Genomic DNA, 20,214 nt, shown 5'->3' on the forward strand with positions numbered 1-20,214 from the left:
GTTCCCACTTTTAGACCACAGAATGTACAATCTGAGGAGTCAAGCATACATTTAAAAAAGGTGAGAAGGAACGGAACAATGTCCAATCAGTGAGAAAATTAATTTTTTGGAGAAATGGTAGAATTTTGAATCCACGGTTTTCAGGCACAGCAGGTTCCCTTGGATTGACTAGCAATGTGCCAACACTCTAACCAAAAATTGCGGGATCTATCTTTAAGGATGGAAAAAATGTACACAAATTAAAAATTTGTGTGTGTATTACCTTATTCGTCAATCATAGAATCTGCTTCCTTCTGTGAAATATTTTACACGTATTTTATTAATGTCATTGGAAACTCTCCTACCAGAAGTTGGAACACATCATCAGTGAACCTGTGTATAAGATTCTTTAGCTAGGATTATTTTGATTGAATGCATAAGTAATTTAATGAAACAATGATATATTTTATAAAACTTATTTTATTGCAAGCTTCACTTAACATAACTTACACAAGAAATGCTACATTGTAAAACATAACTTTTCATTTTCTAAATTAATTTATTTTGAAATGAATATGAGGATTGAAATGAAGTGAACTGAGGGAACCCCGAGATAAATAAAGGACTTTCGGAGATGGGATATCACTTGACTCTTTCTCACACACAACCAGCCAATCACACAACGTAATCATCAGTGTTTTCTGCAGAAATAATTACTTAATCGATTCATACTTCGTGATTCAGTTCGGTAGAGCCGACGCGCTATTCGGTCGGTGTACCTTCTTCTTTAATATGTTTGTTTGTCGGTGATGTGTCTTTGTATGATATGTTTCTTACTAAATGACTGAAACCATAATCTAGCAGGTGCCTAGCGGCGAGGCGGCCGGCGGGAGAAGTCCCGCAGGATTAAGTAGGTGGGCTGCGGGAGCGCCTCCCGGCTGCCGCATCATGCTCACTCGCACCTCCACCACTTTCTTCTTCTTAGGAGCTCTTCTCGTCTGAGACTGCTTCTTGTGACTTCTCTTCCTTGACCTCTTTGGATACTTCCTTAATGGGCTCCACTGACTCGTTGCTCTTGTCTTCTACGCTCGCTGACTTGGACTCTGAGCTCTCTGATGATTTGATCTCTTCGGCTGCTACCTGGGGCACAGCCACGGGGAGGACGTCGCCCTTGATGGGTGCACTCTCGGCTGATACCTTCTTCTCTTCTGATTCATTTGATTCGTTGCTGGCGTCAGCTACTTTGGCGGGTACCTCGGCGGCCTTCTCGGGCTCCGCTGCCTTGACTGGTGCTGCGATTGGCTCGGCGATCTTTTCTTCAGCCTTGATGGGCTCTGCAATCTTTTCTTCGGCCTTGATGGGCTCTGCGATCTTTTCTTCGGCCTTGACGGGCTCGGCGATGACTGGTTTGACTTCCTCTACCTGTGGTGCTTCAACCTTAGCTTCTACGGGCTTTGCTTCTTCCGCAATCTTTGCAACCTCTGGTTTAGCTTCTTCTGCCTTTGGTGCCTCAACCTTAACTTCTTCTGCGACCTTTACGATTTCAGGTTTAAGCTCTTCCTTGGCGGTCTCAGTTTGGTTTTCCAAAAGGGTGTCTCGCACAACTCTTACTGCGTCAGCTACAGGTGCAACCTCGGGTACGACGGCCTTTGGCTCAGCAACCTCAGGTACTTTCACTTCCTGTACGGCTTCTACTGCGGGAATAGCGACTTCCTCCTTAGCGGGAGCTGCCTTCTCTTCCTTGACCGCATCAACGATTACTGGTTTTACTGCTTCTACAACAACGGGCTTTGCGGGCTCAACTGCCTCTACTTTAGCTTCTTCTTTCACGGCCTCAACCTTGGCAGGCTCTTCGGCCTTGACAGCAGGAACTTCAGCGGGCTTATCTTCTGCGGGCTTGGCAATAGGTTCGACCTTTTCAATTAATTCAGCACTCACTTCACGTTTCTCTGGGGCACTTTCCACTGGTTTATCTTCAACGGGAGCCTCAACAGCGACAGGGGCAGAGGGGATGATGGATGCAGCTTCTGGTACTACGGGCGCAATGGGGAGTGACTTGATTTCAGGTTCGGGAATCAGATCAATTTTCTTCTCGGGCTTGGGAATTTCCTCGCTAGCAGACTTAATCTGGGGTGCGATGGATTCCTCAGCTACTGCGGCTGGTACAATAGCGGCTTGGATTACGTCCACGGGCTTCTCAGCGGGAAGTTCGATGGCGGCTTCCTTAGCTTCAATTTTAGGTGCGTCCTCAGGTTTTGGAGCCAAATCAACTGCTACTGCGGGAATCTGTTCCTGCTTGACAGGTGCCTTTTCTTCTACGATGGGTTCAGCTGCCTTCTCAACAGCAACGGCAGGCTTTACTTCTTCCGCTACTGCTTCCACTGGAGCTGCAACATCAGCTGGAACTGCGGTAATGGCTGGAACCTCAGAGATTGCCGGAACGGCTGCCTCAACTGGGGCTGCGATGACTGCGGGTTCGGCTACGATAGCTGGCACTGCTTCAGGGGCGGCTTTGACTTCAGGCACTGCGGGCTTCTCCTCGGAGACAGATGAATATCCATCGTTGATAGCGGGGACCTCAGCCTCTCCAAGAGGGAAGGCGTGTGCGGCCGCCAAAAGCGCGAGAGTTACCACCAAGAACTTCATCCTGAGAACAAGAAAAGAAACAGCACGTTAGTCGGGTATGAGGAGTCGCCGCAGACTGAATAGGGTCCTACAGTTACTCGGGCATGCTAATCTCGACATTGTGAACGGATATGAACAATAACTGAAAGCATAATGGCAGTCACTTATCGTTCAATTGAAACACGACGTGAGTGTGTATCTCATCTCTAACCAGACAAGCAATACAGCGATTTAAATTTACACATTAAGAGGTGTAATTTAGTTTTGAAGTAGCTCGTAGGGCAGTCTACATTCACAAGACCTTACAATTTAAGGAACTTGGTCATTGAACCCAATTATTTGGACTAGGTACCAACACTCACTCCCATTCATGAGCAGAAATATTGAGTCATTCTAATTAAAGTGTGCGCATGTCGGATTGCTATTTTGCATACATAGGCCCTAAATGTGTAGATACTACATTTTTTAAAATGAATTGACACCCGTAATAATTTCCCAAATTATAACATAATATGATTGAATTATCTTTCTAAATCAACGATTTACCCATCTGTGAACTGGTCTCTTTTTTGTCATCCTTATGTGTATATAAGTACAAGTATTGAAACTGTTTATGTTCCTCAAAATAAGTATGACACTCATATAGAATTATTGAGTCTTTCAGTTGAACTGTTTTGCAAACTATTATCCTGTTGATGCACTTATAGTTCTAGTCTCGAAGGCCAATGTTAAAAGGAATATTAACTGCATTGTACAATAGTTACCACACAGTCCACTTCATTGGTGGTTATCCATAGAAGACTTGGTCGTTTCGACTAACACGCGTGCATTTTATATTGTATCTTTCCGGCGAATGCGCCCATTCCACTATTTCAAATTCCGTGTCAACTCTGTCGCCGAGGGCTTGAGTTACAGAAAAAACCTTTTGTTTGAAAAATATCTTTGGTTTACTTGAGGTTTATGCTACCGCAAATTTGACCTTGAAAATGTATTGCCTCAAGGTTAATATCTTTTTTATGATAAATACTATAAACAAAAAACATGTTCGTATTTATTTATCGTTTACGTTAAATTGTTTTATAAAATAAAATACACGCGAGAAACCTTCCCAAACAAAACAAAAAAAACATTCTGTATGGGTCGAAAGTAGTGTTAGTCAAATTGACAGATGGTTAGTATTTACGTTTGCAAAATATTGTTAGTCCTCCAAGATTAAACTTTGTTTTATGTTCGATTTAAGTCTTTGGAGTTTTGCGTTTATTGAAGCCGGCTGTACCATGGATTAACACTCACACAAAAGTCCTTACAAAGCGTCCGTTGCAACGTCAATTTACTCATCAACGTACAACAAATGCCTTCACGGCTGATGTTAAATTACTCAAGTTCCTTTTGCTATTTGGGTCTCCATCTCAGTGGAGAATATCAAAAGGAACGTAATTGTCTTAAAGTTATTTAAAAACATAAACAGCAAACAGAAAGTTATACAATTTAAACGGTAAATAGACAATAAGGAATGGGAATTAAGACTATTGATATTAAATTTAGTTTAAAATTATTCTATTCATGTAAGTAACTAGTGATTCTTTATGAACAATGAATAACTAAAGATTCCATATTTTGGCGGTACATCTTCCAATTGCTTGTGAATGAATTTGTGCTATGGAGACCAGGCAGGAGAATTGTATTCTAGTTGACGAATGATTAAGTATAATTAACGCCCTTGACATTTTCTGGTATTCTAGTTACAAAACCCAACAAGCAAGCATTTATTAGATGTTACTGTTATGTGGCTTGTTCTTGAATGTATTTTGAATGATACACCCATTATTATGATAGTTTGTTTTAATTCACCGTTTGAATCATTATTGAATGACACAGCTACATTAAAGAATGTTGCAAGCATTGATACGAAATTGGTCGAATCCAAATATCAATAAATATTAGGTATATGTACTTTACGAAATAGTCAATACGAGTAGTATTGGTCCAAGGCGAAAACCCTGTGGCATACCACTTGTTGCTGTGAATTTGTTTGAGAGTAATCTCAGAATAGAAGACCTACTTATAAGTTAAGAATGACACTAATTTGTGTGACCAAACTAGTCCATCTCGAAATGTAAGGCATTCATGCGTTCCAGTTACGATAGTAATGACAAAGTTGAAAAGTGATTCATTGATCCAGATTGAATAAAAAGTGTTGAACTTTATTATCCCAGACAGGTTCATAGTGTGGCTAGGTAGATAATTATTATGTAGATACGTACTTAAACCAGACTGTCTGGTTCTATTTCTAATTCTAGCTGTAAAGTCCCAGACGCTTCTCGGACTATGAAATAAGCTGAACATGTATCTAGCGCTTGTCATCGCGAGCCCCAATCACCGGCGCGTGTGGTGATCAGTAATCGGGTGGCCACCCCGGTGTCGGGGCAGAGCGGATGGCCGCGTGATTAGCAGAATCACGGTCTCATGGCAGAATGCGTAATTAATGACAGTGCAGCACAAGAAGCGGAGAGATGGTAAATCTACCTACGGAGATAGTGATGCTAAGTCGCCTTGCAGAGATAGCGATGCCATTAATGTGTGAAGCATGTATGGCGCCGATGGCAACTAACGCCAAGTTCAAGCACCTCTCGGCTCGTGACCCCGCGGAGAGGCAAACTCGTTTCACCATCCTGCCTCAGATTAGGTGGAGGAATTTTCCGACGATCTTTTTTAAAAGCCGAAGTGTCTGTTGTCTTCGTGACCGTATATCGGGTTGCCGTTCTGCGGGCTCATTTAACGCCGATGGTCCGGAGAAAAAAGATTACAGTTACGTAGATCGTTTTTGCTGGATTTATTGACGTGCTCTTAGATTGCCTGTGTAATTTGGTTGCTATTTCAAAAGTCATGCCATGACCTGATATTTCGTCTAATTTAAATACTCGCTGGCTGTTCTTTATTTAAATATTCAAAAGCTTCGCTATTCACAAAGCGTAATCTGTTTTTTTATGATAAACTTGATTCAAGTAAATAGATCTTCTTTGTATGCAGTTATTTATGTGTAGACCCGTTTATTAATTGTGTTTTCAAAGTGGTTATCGTGACTGCAATTACGTAACAGCCAGTACTGCGTGCTAGTTACTACATAAGGTACGTCGCTCTATTCGTTGCCCCTCGTGAAGGTTTTTAGTACACGGATCGGGAGCATTAACTCTCAGCAACGCGATGGCAAGCCAACTGGTTGTTTTTGCATCATTTCAATGCAAAAAAAGAATTGATGCTCAGTGCGGTTATCTCGCTCGCCTTGCCCTTGTACTCCTGCTGGCTTGTACGAGTATGCTGTCGGACTGCTGCATGCTGGACACAACCCGAGCTCGGCACTGTGCGGCGAGGGAGAGAGCCGTCTTTACGTAACCAGATCGATTCTCCGATAGTAGACGTAACGCTGGTTGGGATTTATTCAAGGCTCTATATTCTTACTTAATAACAGCGGGCTGGCCGAGATAAGGGCTTGCGCTCTCGCATTCTCAAATGCGCGCTGTGTGTAGGTACAGCAAATACTGGACTAAATAAAGCAAAATACCAAGCACGCGATTGCAAACACAACTGGCAACAACTGGCCGTCTTGTTACATTCTTCAAATATATAGGTATCAAGTATCAACCAGTTTTTGTTTACACTGTTCGAGCTTTCTTGAGAAATATTTTAAAATACGCACTTCGCAATAAATGAATCGTCAGATGATAAAGTATGGTTTACGGTCAACGGTGTCAATATATTCGAACTTTAACTCTTTGCTGAAAAGACCATCATTAAAACACACGACATTCATGCTTTTGTATCGATTTCGTAACCGCAATTTAAAACGAATGCGGTAAAAATATTTAATGAGCGGCGCGTTGCAGAACGTCAATATTACGTGGGTAAATATACGATACGAAAACGGCCTGATATTTCCAAGCCCTTAGAGGAGCTTTGGTTGTAAATATCGGAGAAGAGTTGTGCAATAGGTTTAGTCAGACAGTCCAAGGCCTTGCGGTGGTCAGCTGGGGTACTGGCTGCCATTGGACTTGTGATAAAATCCTAAATAATGTGACTTCAAACCTGTCTCGGGGTAAACTTGGAATAACTTTTATTACCATTTTATTTCGCTGTTAACAAAAACATCTCTGCCCACAATGAACTGCGGTGATCTCGTCTTAATAACCTAACCGAGTTATGTTAAGTTATGCAATTAAATAATAATATTAATGCCATTTGTAATCAGTATTGATTAATGAAATTTAATCGTATTTTATTGATCAGTTAAAGGTAATTCCGACACATTTATTTTCATGTTAAATTATTATAACAAACTTAATTGTATAATAAACTACGTCATTCCTGTTGAAATGAATCATTTGTTTATAAACGTGGCTAATTTATGATGCCTTTTTACACGGATGGAAGAAAAACTCAATGTCCTCCGCGCAATTTAATAGCTTAAATTATATATAACCTTAAGTGATTATTACCGGTCATTTGTGTACCTGCTTTTTCTTACAATGAATGGAGGGTTTTATCATTATCTTATCAACTAATGACAGTATTGTCTATTGAATACGGATCGTAATTATTCATCCATCTTTTCCATCACTGCGCTTAGTAATTGATGGTGGAAGGTCGATTGTTAACCTGTCAGGGGAATGATTTGATTTAGTCGTGTGTCCCTTTAAATCAATTAGTCTGTCCGATAATTTATTAATCTATTCTGTATGAAGCTGCTGGTAATTGCGGCAATGCCGACTTATACTAATAATATTGTGTATTTGTGATGAGGCAAATAACATTGCGTGCCTACTTGATTTTTAAAGCTGTAATTTATGGATCACGATTGAAATGTATATATACCATGTGAGCTGAAAAAAGTGTCGATTTAATTTCGAGACATCAAAAGCTGTGCAAATTGAAGCTACTTTGGAAAAGATTAATTGACGATTCCGATGAAAAAATAAGGGTCAGGGAGCATTGCTGAAAAACGTTGTGTTTGTCTCATTTATGTACCAAAGAACTTCCCATCACCAAAGCAGGTGTCCCTTCTTCATCCAGGTTTATGCCCTTCCAAACAGGTTTGCGAGAAAGAGTACCGGAAAGCTATCCAAGTTTACCGCGTCCAGGTTTTAAACCATTACTCAACTGTAGGTACTCGCAGTCCAAAAGACCAATGTCCTTTTTTGTAACTTTGTTTCCTATATCTACGCATGGAGCGGAATGCCTTCGGTAAATTTATGGTACTTCTTACTACCGCCTTTTGCAGTCATATGGAGAAATTCCTTTTACCACTTGCGTTTCTTCTTTTGTATATACTTTTAGCCAAGCCCATTCGTCTTCATTTCGCAGTTTCGCTGCGTAAAGTATTTAACAAAGGTTTAAATTATAATTTTTTTTAGACTTAAAAGGGAAGCCATCTAGTTAATGCTTGTTTGAATGCATTCATATGCAACCTCTGCATCCAACTAAATTATTTGAATCAATTTAATATATTTGGTTTGTATTTAAGACACAGTGAAAAGTATATTTTTGTATTACTAATTGTAAACTAATTTTCAATTTATTTATTATAAAATATTGATATTACTACAATTTTTCTACTACAATCACCTTGCCTGCAGGTTCTACCACAAGATAGCTTGTCTGCAGGTTCTACCATTTTCTTTAATTTAATAAACATGACACAATAAAATCAGTTTTTGGTAAATTTAATTTCACGCAATGTCTATCCATAATGCACTGATTGCTCTTCTAGTTGTAGCTGCTTCCTTTATCAAGTTTCCACTAAACTATACAAGTATCTAATATTGCATACGTATTGGAGTTTATATATGAACGTTAATCTGGTTTTCAGAAAAAGGCTTATAATCAGTATTTTTTTAGCGAATCGGGGTACCCAGCGTGAGTCAAACCAATCAGTTGCACTACCTGTGCTAAGTAATTCATCGCTAATTAATATAGCAACGCATTGTAAATATGAATACAATGCAGTCTTTTGCATCGTTAATCATTGCACCCCACGTATTGCATAATTTGCGCATAATATCAACTGACACTGCACGAAGGGGGCATATATGCCTACAAATAATGTGACCCTCTTCCCTATAATCCCAAAAGTACAAAAAAAACTCTTCAACGGACAGCTACGGTGTCTTGAAATTTGTACAGCTTTGTCTGTTTCCAATTCAATGCAGCTATTTTGGGCTCACTGGGTCAAAAACACCATGAGCTAAAGAGATTTGAAACGTCCATTGCCAAAAAATGTGTTGAAGCTAAGTAGAAGTCGAGTAGTAACTTATAGTAATTCTGATTTATTTTTCCAAGCTATTACAACACTTTGAATTGCATGTGGTCAGAAGTAGTCCCCTCTTCTGATAAGCTCATCGGACCTGTTTATCAGCCGGTGAAGAAGTCATTCACCAGGTATCGCAATGCATCTAGATATATTATTATTCCTGCACCGAGTGACTCACACCGTGAGAAACTGCTGACTCGTATGGCCAATAATCATCACTCGACACACAGCCTTTCGTGTCCACCGTATTTAAAAGCAAATTGAGCCTGCATACTCGGTAATTTGTAACTCGACCGACTTCGGATCGTGATGTGATAACCTGATATGCCAATATTTGCAGTGGACTTTTGGAGTGCACTGCGGGATTACTGCAAACAGCAATTTATCAGCAAAGCCGTGGAAGAATAACGTCAATGTTGCTGCTGAATGTTTGCGAATTAATGTAGAAAGTGGATCGTCCACAGATTTTTCCGATAAACGGATTTGTTTAAATGTGCAATCGCCCAGTTTTTCTGCGAATCGAATCTTCGTGGCGTTGTTTTATGTATAAGAAAAGCGAAAATTTGATTTGTATCTGTTTTTTTTTTCGTCACGGAAATTCACCACTTTCGTAATCAATACTAGTTCATGATGTCGCTATGATTTGTATTCATTTGTGAAACTGAATACCTAGATACTATTGGTGACTTTGCGATCATCATTTTAGTTTAATCATTGAAGACTTTCAAAAGAAACAGAAAAAAGATTCAGTCGCTTTTAGGAATTTAACCCAGGACCTCTTTCTTGCCGGGGAAATGCTCTGACCATAGAGCTGATTAATTAGATGCCATCTTTATGTATTATTGCGAGATTCTACTAAAGCTAAATGCAATCTAGGTAGTGTCTTGGATAAATTTTTATTTTTTTTATTTTTTATTATTTAATAAATGTTTACAAGTTACATGTTTAGACATTTTTTTTAACTACCATACTAGGCTAATGCCCGTGTTGTGGTAGTTATACATGAAATAATAATAACAATGACATAAAAGAATTAAAAAAGTAAAATAAAAGTAACATAAGTATGTAAGTATAAATCATAATGAAGTAATAATAATAAAAATAACTTAGAAGAACTAAAAAATACTATTTTATAGAAACATAATATATCAATTTTTATTTTAATGTGCAACATATGTTGACTTTTCTACAAGTCAAGGATTATTTTGTAGAAATAGGCTTTTCCGCTAATAAATGAGTACACCCTTTTACGATCTAAATAAACCGCGTCAGCAGTCAGCAATATTCATAACTCGTAGGTATTATCACAAAAATATGACATTTAACCATAAAGTTTATCTTAAGCTATAAGCAAGCTTAATATCGTACTATTTGGTTGTCTAAGATTAGGTACCCAAATACACATTATATTCATTGACTCTTCAAATATGAAATAACTAAGTGTTTATTTATGTGTATGTTTTATTCGGATTTACGGCGAAGTATTTAGATTAAATTAATATCTTCAAAACAATACTTTTGTTTTATACATCACTAACTGAAGGTATTTATTGTATTATGCTTGTATAATTTAGTACTCTGGCATGACAACACGATACAGACTTATTCATTCCAGACACAGTCTGTCAGCGATAACTCATTTATCACTTAAGTGGCAAAGGGCGATGATGAAATGCCACCGAAGTACGCTCAGAGGCAAGTCTTAAATTGCGTAAGTGATGCGTTTCCTGAGCACCGGAAGTAATCCCCCACCACCTCACCACATCCTCAAGAATACTAATATATAACACGCAATCGAGTAATTAATAATAACAATACACGGAGAAAACTTTTAGTAAATTATCAGGAAACCTATCAATTCATTCATTAATAGCCTGCAATCCCGTTTTTAACAGGATTACGAATAATTTTAAGAGATTGTTAATATACAGTATAAAAAAATAAATTTGTTTATACTGCAAATTATGGTGAGCAACAAAGCTAATGCTTTTTGCAAATAGATTCTTAATAAATCAGCAATGTTTTTTATCAGTAAATTTTCTCCGTGTAAATTAGCGCCGTTTAGTGATTAAATCACCTCACGGGCGCTTAGCACGATGCATCACTAAACAGTGACCATGGACCATGGGTTAAGATCTAATCAATGAAACAAGTTGAACAAAAAAATCATCTCAGAATTGCATAATAATGTACATGATTCTGTTTTATGATTCAGCTGTGCACGTTTTTAAAAACCAGTTGTATTCGTTTCCGTAAATAAGTTACCATCATTGGTATTTTCTATTCATTTTGACATTGGCATTTAAAACGTATTAATTTTTAACGCTATTTCTTTTAATTTAATAATAATAATAATAATAATAATAATAATTGGATAATTTGTAGAGCGCCGTTTTTGTGAAAAATCACCTCAAGTTAATATTTTTAATGACTGCATTAATTTAAAGATTTACGAAAAACTATTTTTCTTTCTAACAATATCAAACGCGTTCCTTGCGAAAAGGAGAGATAGAGAGGGAGATATGAAGATAGGTAGGTACCTGTCTTTAATGTAATAAATCTGTTTTCTTAAGGATAATGAAACTGTCGAAGCTGATGAAATTTTCTATCAGCGATTTCTAGGTCAGCACCACTTTTCAGCTCGCAACATATTTCCATCATGTGTAGGTTTAAAATATTGATTTAATATCACCAAATATTGATTTAAATATTTTTGTATTTATTTAAATATAATTGTTCTTTAAGGTAAAAGTGTTTTGAAACTCGGACTATGCCTCGTGGTATGGATATTAAAATGTTAGTTATTTGAACTCTTATTTTATTTTGCAGTAGATATAAAAGCCGGACAGTTGGTAAACATGCGTACTGTACTTACTTTGTAATTCGTTTCGCTTAAAATTTCTCCAGAGAACCAGTTTCGACACTGTGAACAGTGAGCGTAAAAATACATTGACACACAAAGGACTATTAAAAGTTGTAAAATATTGTTAAAAGTTTAACGCGCATTTGCAAGCCGGAACAACATTTTTTTATTTAATTCTATTCGTGTACGTCAATCATACTTTTTTCGTGGTACTAACGAATTCCTAGTAACGTGCTCACAGGAAAAAAATTAATTGAATTAATTTACAATGTCAGCTATTTTACGCCTGCTTTCAATTGCATTCTGGGTACGATGTTAGTCAGAAAAAGATAACCATAGAAGCTGTTCATCTGTGCATACCCCAAGAAAATCAGAAAGAAATTCAGCATCTTTTTGGCATGTTGGTTGGAGTGCATAGTACACACCCCTGGCGATAACTACATATACTTATTGTCAATTTCTTTATACCTTTGGATATCTTCGTAAAATGCGACAAAAATCAAACTTTTTTCTTTTGAAAATTCGAAATAATCACATTGTAAGGCAGACTCGAGGTTTTTTTAGTTTGTGATACCTATTTAGCATTTTTCGATTTAGTAGAGTGACGTTCTAATTTGTAATAATGATGTTCTCGCTATGCAAAGAGCTGTGTATATGAATGATACCCGACGTGCATTACTCACGTGGGTGGGTTGCGCGGTTGCCCTACCGTTTCGGTCTACGCGACAATTATCCTATTAGTGACAATTTACGAGTTTATTCCTGCGACACTGTTGTCATCATTGCTTAGTTCCACAATACAAATCGAGTCTCGAAAAATATATTAAATTCTAAAGTATCCCTACATAAATTAATGCTTGTAATTATTTCTTATTATTATTTGAGAAGTGTGCTGTTGACTAGCAAAGACACGCTTGAAAATCGGTGTTAACAAACTATTTTTTGTAACAAACTACAAAAAATGCATTTGTCAAAATAAAGAAGCAAATATCCGGTCATTCAAACAAACCTATATCCTGAATCCTAATAATTAAATTTGCGTAGATACGTATCTTAGATAATTAAGAAAAATCTACAACAAACGATTAAACTACTTTTATTTGTACGCCGATTTCACGCGTTAAGGCTTCTTTAGCGTGGAGTGAAGTCTTTTTTCATCATAAATTTGCAGCAACAGATTTATACTATTTCTACCGTAGTGCGAATACGATTGGAATGCAACAACTTTGAAGTTGACTACGTATCTACTCCCATTTTTTACAAATTTACAATTGTACGTTCGTGATCTTTTAGTGTGTTTTTACAAGAGTTTCTTTCTATGATATCTTAGCAGAAATAGAGTTACCGTGTTGTAACAGTGGTTGGAATACGACCAAAATACTAGAAGTTTAAATTAAACTGTTTATATATAGGTATACCTACTTGTTGTTATTGTATAAATGAAATTTGTTCAGCATACAAACAATAGCCAGCTGTCTTAAGCAAATTTAATACATCCAGATCGGAGTATGCTTACTAAATTTGGCATACGTGATACTTAACCGATTTGGTTGAATATTCGATTCATGGCCAGCCTCAGGCGGCCACTCTGAGAAGTGACGCCCTTTCGGTCAAATCACATTAACAGTTGCGCAGACTCTAACATTTCTTCTTATCTTCCCGATCAATTTCCCAACAAACGGTTTACCGTTCATCATGAGAGATCCGGAGTGGTCCTAGGCGGCCCGGAGGCGTTCACACCAGTTAGCTGTACATTTGATTATCGATATTGAGCAATAAAACCAAACTGGTTATGCCCAACTTGACGGAGATTCGTGATATTCATCATTACGACTCAGTTGCGGACTGGCTTGGAAATGGGAAAACTCTTGAACGTCTTGATTTTACGCCTATATCAATTTATTGCTATTATTTAATCGTGCTTCTCAGGCGAAACTTTTTGTAATATTAGATTCTCGTAGGTGATAGGTATAACGGTTTTTTTAGCTCTCTCAAATTCAACTGCAGAACTGGGTATATTTATTCGTGTTCTCATGATTTTTAAGTAGATTTTAAGCGAAGCTGATATTTTTTTTCTATTTGAATAATTCATGATTTATTTTGAAATTAGTGCTTGATAAAAATAGTTTTTCAATTATTACGATGGCAAGTAAATAGGTACGTACTATTTGTTGAAGAAAATAGCCTTAATCAGAAGACGTACAATTTAGAATGAATGAAATAGAATCCTCGTGTTACAGTGTGTATTCTAGAATATTTCGTATTTATGTCTTAAATACAGCATTTGATCTTTCGCATTACAAGTGCAACAATAAAATCGGGATGAAACCATGATGTTTCCACGCTTGAATGTTTTAATAATGTAATATAATTGTAAGTTTTATTTGAATTTGGGAAATTCCCCCAGTACACCCCTGTAAAGATATTATTTAGTATCTACACAGCTATTTTGATTTGCATATCAGCCATGTATCTGGTATCAATGGGGATTCTCGTTTTGAAGGGCAACCTGTATTTTTTCTATTCACCGTCCAATAGCAGCGCGTTCAGAAGGACAAATTCCACCGTACAATTTGTATATATCCGATTATGAAATCACCAACTATTTCAACTTAAGCCTTCTGATACATTTTAACTATTCCGAATCAACTCTTGTATATACATATTTCTTATTCTTGGTGTAGGTGCTTCCTGGGTAATTTTACTATGAAAGGCCATGATCAATTATTATTTTGCACAGCCATTAATGTTAATTCATTTCTTTATTACATAATTTACATCTCGTATTAACATGGGTTGATGTCAGATATGACCCTCAAATCTATTTCTAAGTAGTTAACTATCATCAAATTGAATATTTTTAAAACCTTCTCTTGAGAAATGTCGGGTTCCAAAACGAGTCTTCAACTCTGTAATTATTGGTATCCATGAGTCAACTACCTCTCCGATGAGCTTTTTTATGTGATTACCGCACAAGAGTATCAACTGCCCGAAGTCAGTGGGACTTTAGCATCTCTTAATGTGCAATATGTTGTAAGGCTGAAGGAAATGGAGAAGGAAGTTGATGTCAAAGTTGATCTTGTCACCAAGCACGGCTGATACCTACTATTTCAAGCAAACGTTTCAATTCTCAATGGTGATCTTTCACTAGGGCGATATTGCGGTTACCTAAATATTTATTATTCATTAATCCGTGCGTTTAGTCTCTGAAATAAGTTAAATTATGAGACTAGGATTCTACGTGCTGATTACACCGAAACAAAATAAGCTATATCAACTCTTGGGTTGTTTGAGTCAACCGATTTAAAATATCTTTTTTTAACCCTAGAGAAAATTTTAGGAGATATTTCTAACACTCGTAGAGTTTATTTTTGGGAGATATTTCTAATAATAAAATCTGAAGGAGTCTTTCATTCGCTTTTAAAAACAGTATTTCAATTTATTAAATATGTTACAAAAAATCGTATCGAATGCGAATATTTCTCTTATGAGAAATACATTGCAAAATTTCAGAGGCTATAGGGGACTTTTACATTCCTTACGGAAAGGTAATCACATTTTATTAAGTATTGTTGTAACAAAGCAGATTGCGATTAAAAGTGTACACTTATAAAACTTTACTATAACACGTGAATCATTTATTAAACGTATGCCAAATGAATGTGAGTCACCGTTTATCTTATTATTTGGCGTGCCATCTATTGTCATCTCGACCTGTTGTGTTTTGTTCCACTCGTCAGACCATTTGTCAGCAGCTGACCATTCATTCGATTCCACGGATTTATTATACGGAATAAGTACTACGGAATCAGATTGACGGGCGAATGGTCCTCTGTTATTCTGGACCATATCGACCTTGCATAGAACAATCCTACAGTGATATGAACTCTTCTCGAATGTTTTAAACCGAACGCAACTTTGTGATAACGTTGTTAAACTAAATACAAGTGAATTCGTGATGTAATGTTGTCTCTACCGCGATAACGATGTCTTGTAAAAAAGTGATTTTGATACTTTGAGCATTATTTTTTAAACCTAATGTTATATGGTTTTCTAACAACGAATGAATCTTTATTCTGTCAACATAAGTAAAAATGTTTTATTGTTACAAGATCATGAATTTTTTTACAGTTTTTTTCTATCTGGATTTTCTAGGTCAACGCAACTATTTTCAACTCGCTACGTCGTTTGCACTGTGAGCTATGCTTATTTGAATGATTAATTTCTTATAAATAAGACAAGACGCCATATTGTTTTTTTTTTCATATTTTTCAGCTGTTCAATTAGAACATAGATTTCGATACAAGAGTATTGAAAATCGAGGGAAAATTATCAAGTAGGTATATTAAAAACGTTAAAGCATCATTTTAGGAGACCGTTAATTAAAGATATTTTCCTGATTTATTCACATCGCTGTACTTCAGACACTAGGTGAATCCTAGGGACACATAGGTACCCACTGACTGCGTAAATCGCTTTGTTCGATATCGTGACGATAGTTTGCTCTAGAAAATTCGAATAAATAGTAATTCAGTCGAATACCATTTTACCTACAAAAGTAATTCTAATCACGTTTACTGCATTATAGAATCATTATTTGCCAACAACTTGTTCTATTTCGTATTTACAAAAACACAATATTCCGTAAGTTAAAGAATCAAAATCGTTGAAAAAAAAGGATGATTCGAATATTGTGTTCACAATTTGTTCTTGTAGTTTCTAGGAACATAAAGCGTCGTCTTTATTCTTTTAAAGCTACATAACGAGCAATTGTTTATTAAAATATTTGAATTAACGCAGAGTTTAATAACATATTATGACGTCAATTATTATTTTCAGTATAATTTTCTCATATTTTTTCCAAGCACATAAAACGTCAAATTTATTTAACGTTTTTTGTAATTTTAGAACTAAATTACGAGCGCTTAATATTTGATTCAACGTAAATTTTACAGAAAGCCAAATGTAATGTTATTTATTATTATATATTGAACAATACATAATGCAATCAAGTATAACGCCGGTTGTGTTCACTATTTGATATCGTTATTTTTAGCACATAAAGCGTCGAATCTCTAATCTCTAAATAGTATTAAACAAAGTCGCTGTCCGCGTCTGTCTGTTTGTGAGTTTAGTTCTTCTAAACTACGCAACGGATTTTGATAAGGTTTTCACTATCATTTAGAGAATTTCTTCCGGAAGGTTTTATAAGTATAATACATGCATATTTTATTTATAGAAAGTAGAGAAAAGTCAAGCAACGTTGCGTACAAGTCAGCTAGCTGTTTTATAACTACACTAGCTGACGAGTATTTGGAGTAATGTTTTAAGGTCGTGAATTCTTCGATATATATTGAATTTTCTCTACTTTATAAAAATATAATACAAATATTTTACATATATAAAACCTTCTGAAGGAATTCTCTCAATTGTAGTGTAAAACCTATCAAAATCTGTTGTGTAGTTTAGAAGAAATAAGCGTACAAACAGACAGACTCGAATAGCGACCAAGTATCTACCTTAACATTTGAATCAAAAACACAATACGTCAAAGTAACTTGGTCTGATATATCAAATTATATCTTCTATCTTAGCATTTTAAATTGGTATAATTATTTAAAAGATGTCTGCAATAAGGCTCTAAGTGATGCCAATTTAAATCTGAGCACAAAAAACCTCCACAAAAACCCGACATGGGAAAATTCTAAACAATAAAGCATAATAATTACAATTCTAGTCTATTGCGTGTCACAATAGTTTGTTTACTTCTGTAATGATATCCACACAATGAGCTTTATGATCTTCACGTAGGGTGAACAGAATTCCAACAGCAGGCTGTCTAATAGACCGTGAAGGTTGCGCTCTTTAATTTATGTGCATTTATTTTTACGAAAGAACAGTTGTTTTACGGAGAGTAAAACACAGCCTCGCGTTTTTCAGATGCCAAGACCAAATATTTATTCAATGACGCTTTTTAAATCGTCATGTAAAAACTGAAACGATTTACGTATAAACGTGTTTATTTGATAGGGACTGACCAACCGAATTTATTGTCTGCGTTGAAATTTGATATTTTTATTTTTCAATGTAACGTTTTAAATTATAGAGATTACGTAAGAACTGTGTTTCAATTTACTGACTTGTGCATGTTTAAATACCGGCGTTTACACTACAACCGTTTTAATGTTGCATAAGTTGTAAATTTATTGGCTGTTTTTGATTAGCTGGGTCACGGATAAATAATGTCGTTTTCATTTTGATGTAACGGTGGTATTTTGCCATTAAAAACAAAAGAAGGGTTTTTACTTCATTTTGTTTTAAATGCTTATGTAAACATTACATCAGGATTGGAGTTTTAACAATATCAAGCAATCTGAATATATTATTCTATATTCTGATTGAGAAACAAAAGAAATTGGAGCAAACCGATATTCTTAATTAATTTAGCCAATCATAAATCCCTTGCAAAAAGTATTTTTTAACATGTACGAGTATTGTATGTTAAAGTGACTCTTGACACATTACAAAATTGTGCTATATAAATGCAATGCGATATTTTTATTTTATTTAATTGTTAGTATTACACTAGCTGACGAGTACCCGGCGTTGATGTGAAGTTGAACTTTTCTCTTAGAACAATATGCGTGTATTAAATATATATAAAGTTTTCGGAAGAAATTCTCTAAATGATAGTGAAAACCCTATCAATATACGTTGCGGAGTTTAGAAGAACTAAGCGCACAAACAGACAGACGCGGAAAGCGACTTTATTTTAGTATATTGTTAGTATAACATAAACCTATTGGTTTTCTTTTGTAAACGTTTTGTCAATATTACGTAGTGACTATAGGAATGATAATAAGCTATCATGATGTTATGGTGTATTTACGATTGACAATGATTGCTTAGATTAAACATATCACGGTAAATTAAATGAACAATCACTGCACTCGAGTTTGTGTATTAAAAAAGAAATTCAAGTGAACAGAGACACGCAAAACGCATTCCGCTCATCTATCAATTTTTTTCACTCAGCATCACGGTATTATTTCGTGATACATGAATTTACTAGTGAAAGCATTTTTTAATAATAATTTTATCAATAATAAAACGATCGCATTTAAATTAAAAATTCCGATCAAATCAGCAAAAAATCACCAGATTTGGACTAAAACGTCGAACATTGAACAGCAAAAATTTATTGGATTTAAATAGTGTATTCTCTTAAAATACTTATCACGATTTCGAATTGCTTATCAGCTAATTAATAAAAGTTTCGATCTTTCAAGTGTAATCACTTTGTGACCTCTAAAAAATGTGTTCTCTCAATTTTAAATTAATATTTTTAAAATGCTTATTAATTAAAAATCAGGATGTGAAAATGTCATTCAAGTAAATCTTGCTTTAAAATTTGCATTTGATTTTTGTAATGATAAATGCTAATATACTATCGTAAATATTCCCATTATATTCGTATTATTCACATAAAACATAATAATATTTTTTATTATTCTTTAATACTTGCTTAATAATTTTACCGGAATAATTAAACGATATTAATTAATCGACATTAAGAAAATAAAGAAAAATTCTATCTTCTCATTTCGATGTTTTCAAAAATGCCTAAAATACAAATTTCATATACAAAACAATATATAAAATATAAATGATTTTATTTTGGCAAGAGTTATGAGGTTAATTAATGCTTAATTTTGAAAGAATCTCTTTTCAAGATTCCTATAATGGTGATCTTTACAATGATCAAGAAAAAATCATCTTTGCAAAAGGTTAAGAAGTTCTTTTAATTTATTAATTTGTTTGAAACAACGTAAGGGTTAGTTTAACTTGTTGAACGAATATTAAAAAATAGTTAGGGATAGTAAAAAGCGAACGAACCTTGCAATATTTGGGGATGAAAAGCGTCTGAAGGGTGTTGCCGCGAGTATTGAACTTTGTTTGCACTTTGGTCACGTGGAGACCGTCTGACGTTGGTAGCTGCTAGGCGTTGATTAACTCCGGCTTCTTCTGCGCTCTGGCTTATATAGCCCGGCCGGGACCGTCGCGCCGGCAACGCGCCAATCGCGAAACGACAAAAATCCGAACCAACCGAGATTTTCGCAGCAGAATCGTACTCTGGCACACAGAGTTAATTTTTTTTTCGTTGTGTAATTTCACCGAACTTGTGCAGGAGTCGAGATGATCCGCGATGTCTGCATTGAGAGCTTCAATAGCGACCTCTATACTGTCTCGCCTTGTCCTGTAGGGAAATGCAGAGTGGACATGGTGAGCTTTCTTTCAGCTGCAGTTTCGACCCCAACTCCGCTGTATCCTCTCCCTCTTTCTCGTGAACACCGCGGTTAATTGAACGAGAGGTCACGACGGAGCTGTGGGTGGCAGGACTACAGTCAGTGGTCAAGCCTGGCGGTCGCTTTACGATGCTAAA

General features: G+C 36.0%; 2 protein-coding genes across 2 annotated transcripts in view; one reads left to right on the plus strand and one right to left on the minus strand.

Moving 5' to 3' along the window:
• S6KL (ribosomal protein S6 kinase like) overlaps positions 1-20,214 on the plus strand; it is a 219,188-nt gene that overhangs the window by 67,388 nt on the left and 131,586 nt on the right. The window lies entirely within an intron of this gene.
• bnb (bangles and beads) lies at positions 442-19,781 on the minus strand. Its single transcript, XM_089636567.1, has 2 exons — positions 19,668-19,781; positions 442-2,626 (listed from the first exon to the last, which is right to left on the minus strand). The coding sequence occupies exon 2, from the start codon at positions 2,623-2,625 to the stop codon at positions 961-963; it is 1,665 nt and encodes a 554-aa protein (XP_089492693.1). The 5' UTR covers position 2,626; positions 19,668-19,781; the 3' UTR covers positions 442-960.

The sequence above is a fragment of the Hesperophylax consimilis genome, chromosome 10, assembly GCF_061612785.1.
Source record: "Hesperophylax consimilis isolate HC1 chromosome 10, BYU_Hcon_1.0, whole genome shotgun sequence".
Taxonomy (NCBI): Eukaryota; Metazoa; Arthropoda; class Insecta; order Trichoptera; family Limnephilidae; genus Hesperophylax; species Hesperophylax consimilis.

Bases quoted from the DNA above. Each gene is read 5' to 3' on its own strand.
- bnb (XM_089636567.1), bottom strand. From the start codon at position 2,625: ATGAAGTTCTTGGTGGTAACTCTCGCGCTTTTGGCGGCCGCACACGCC.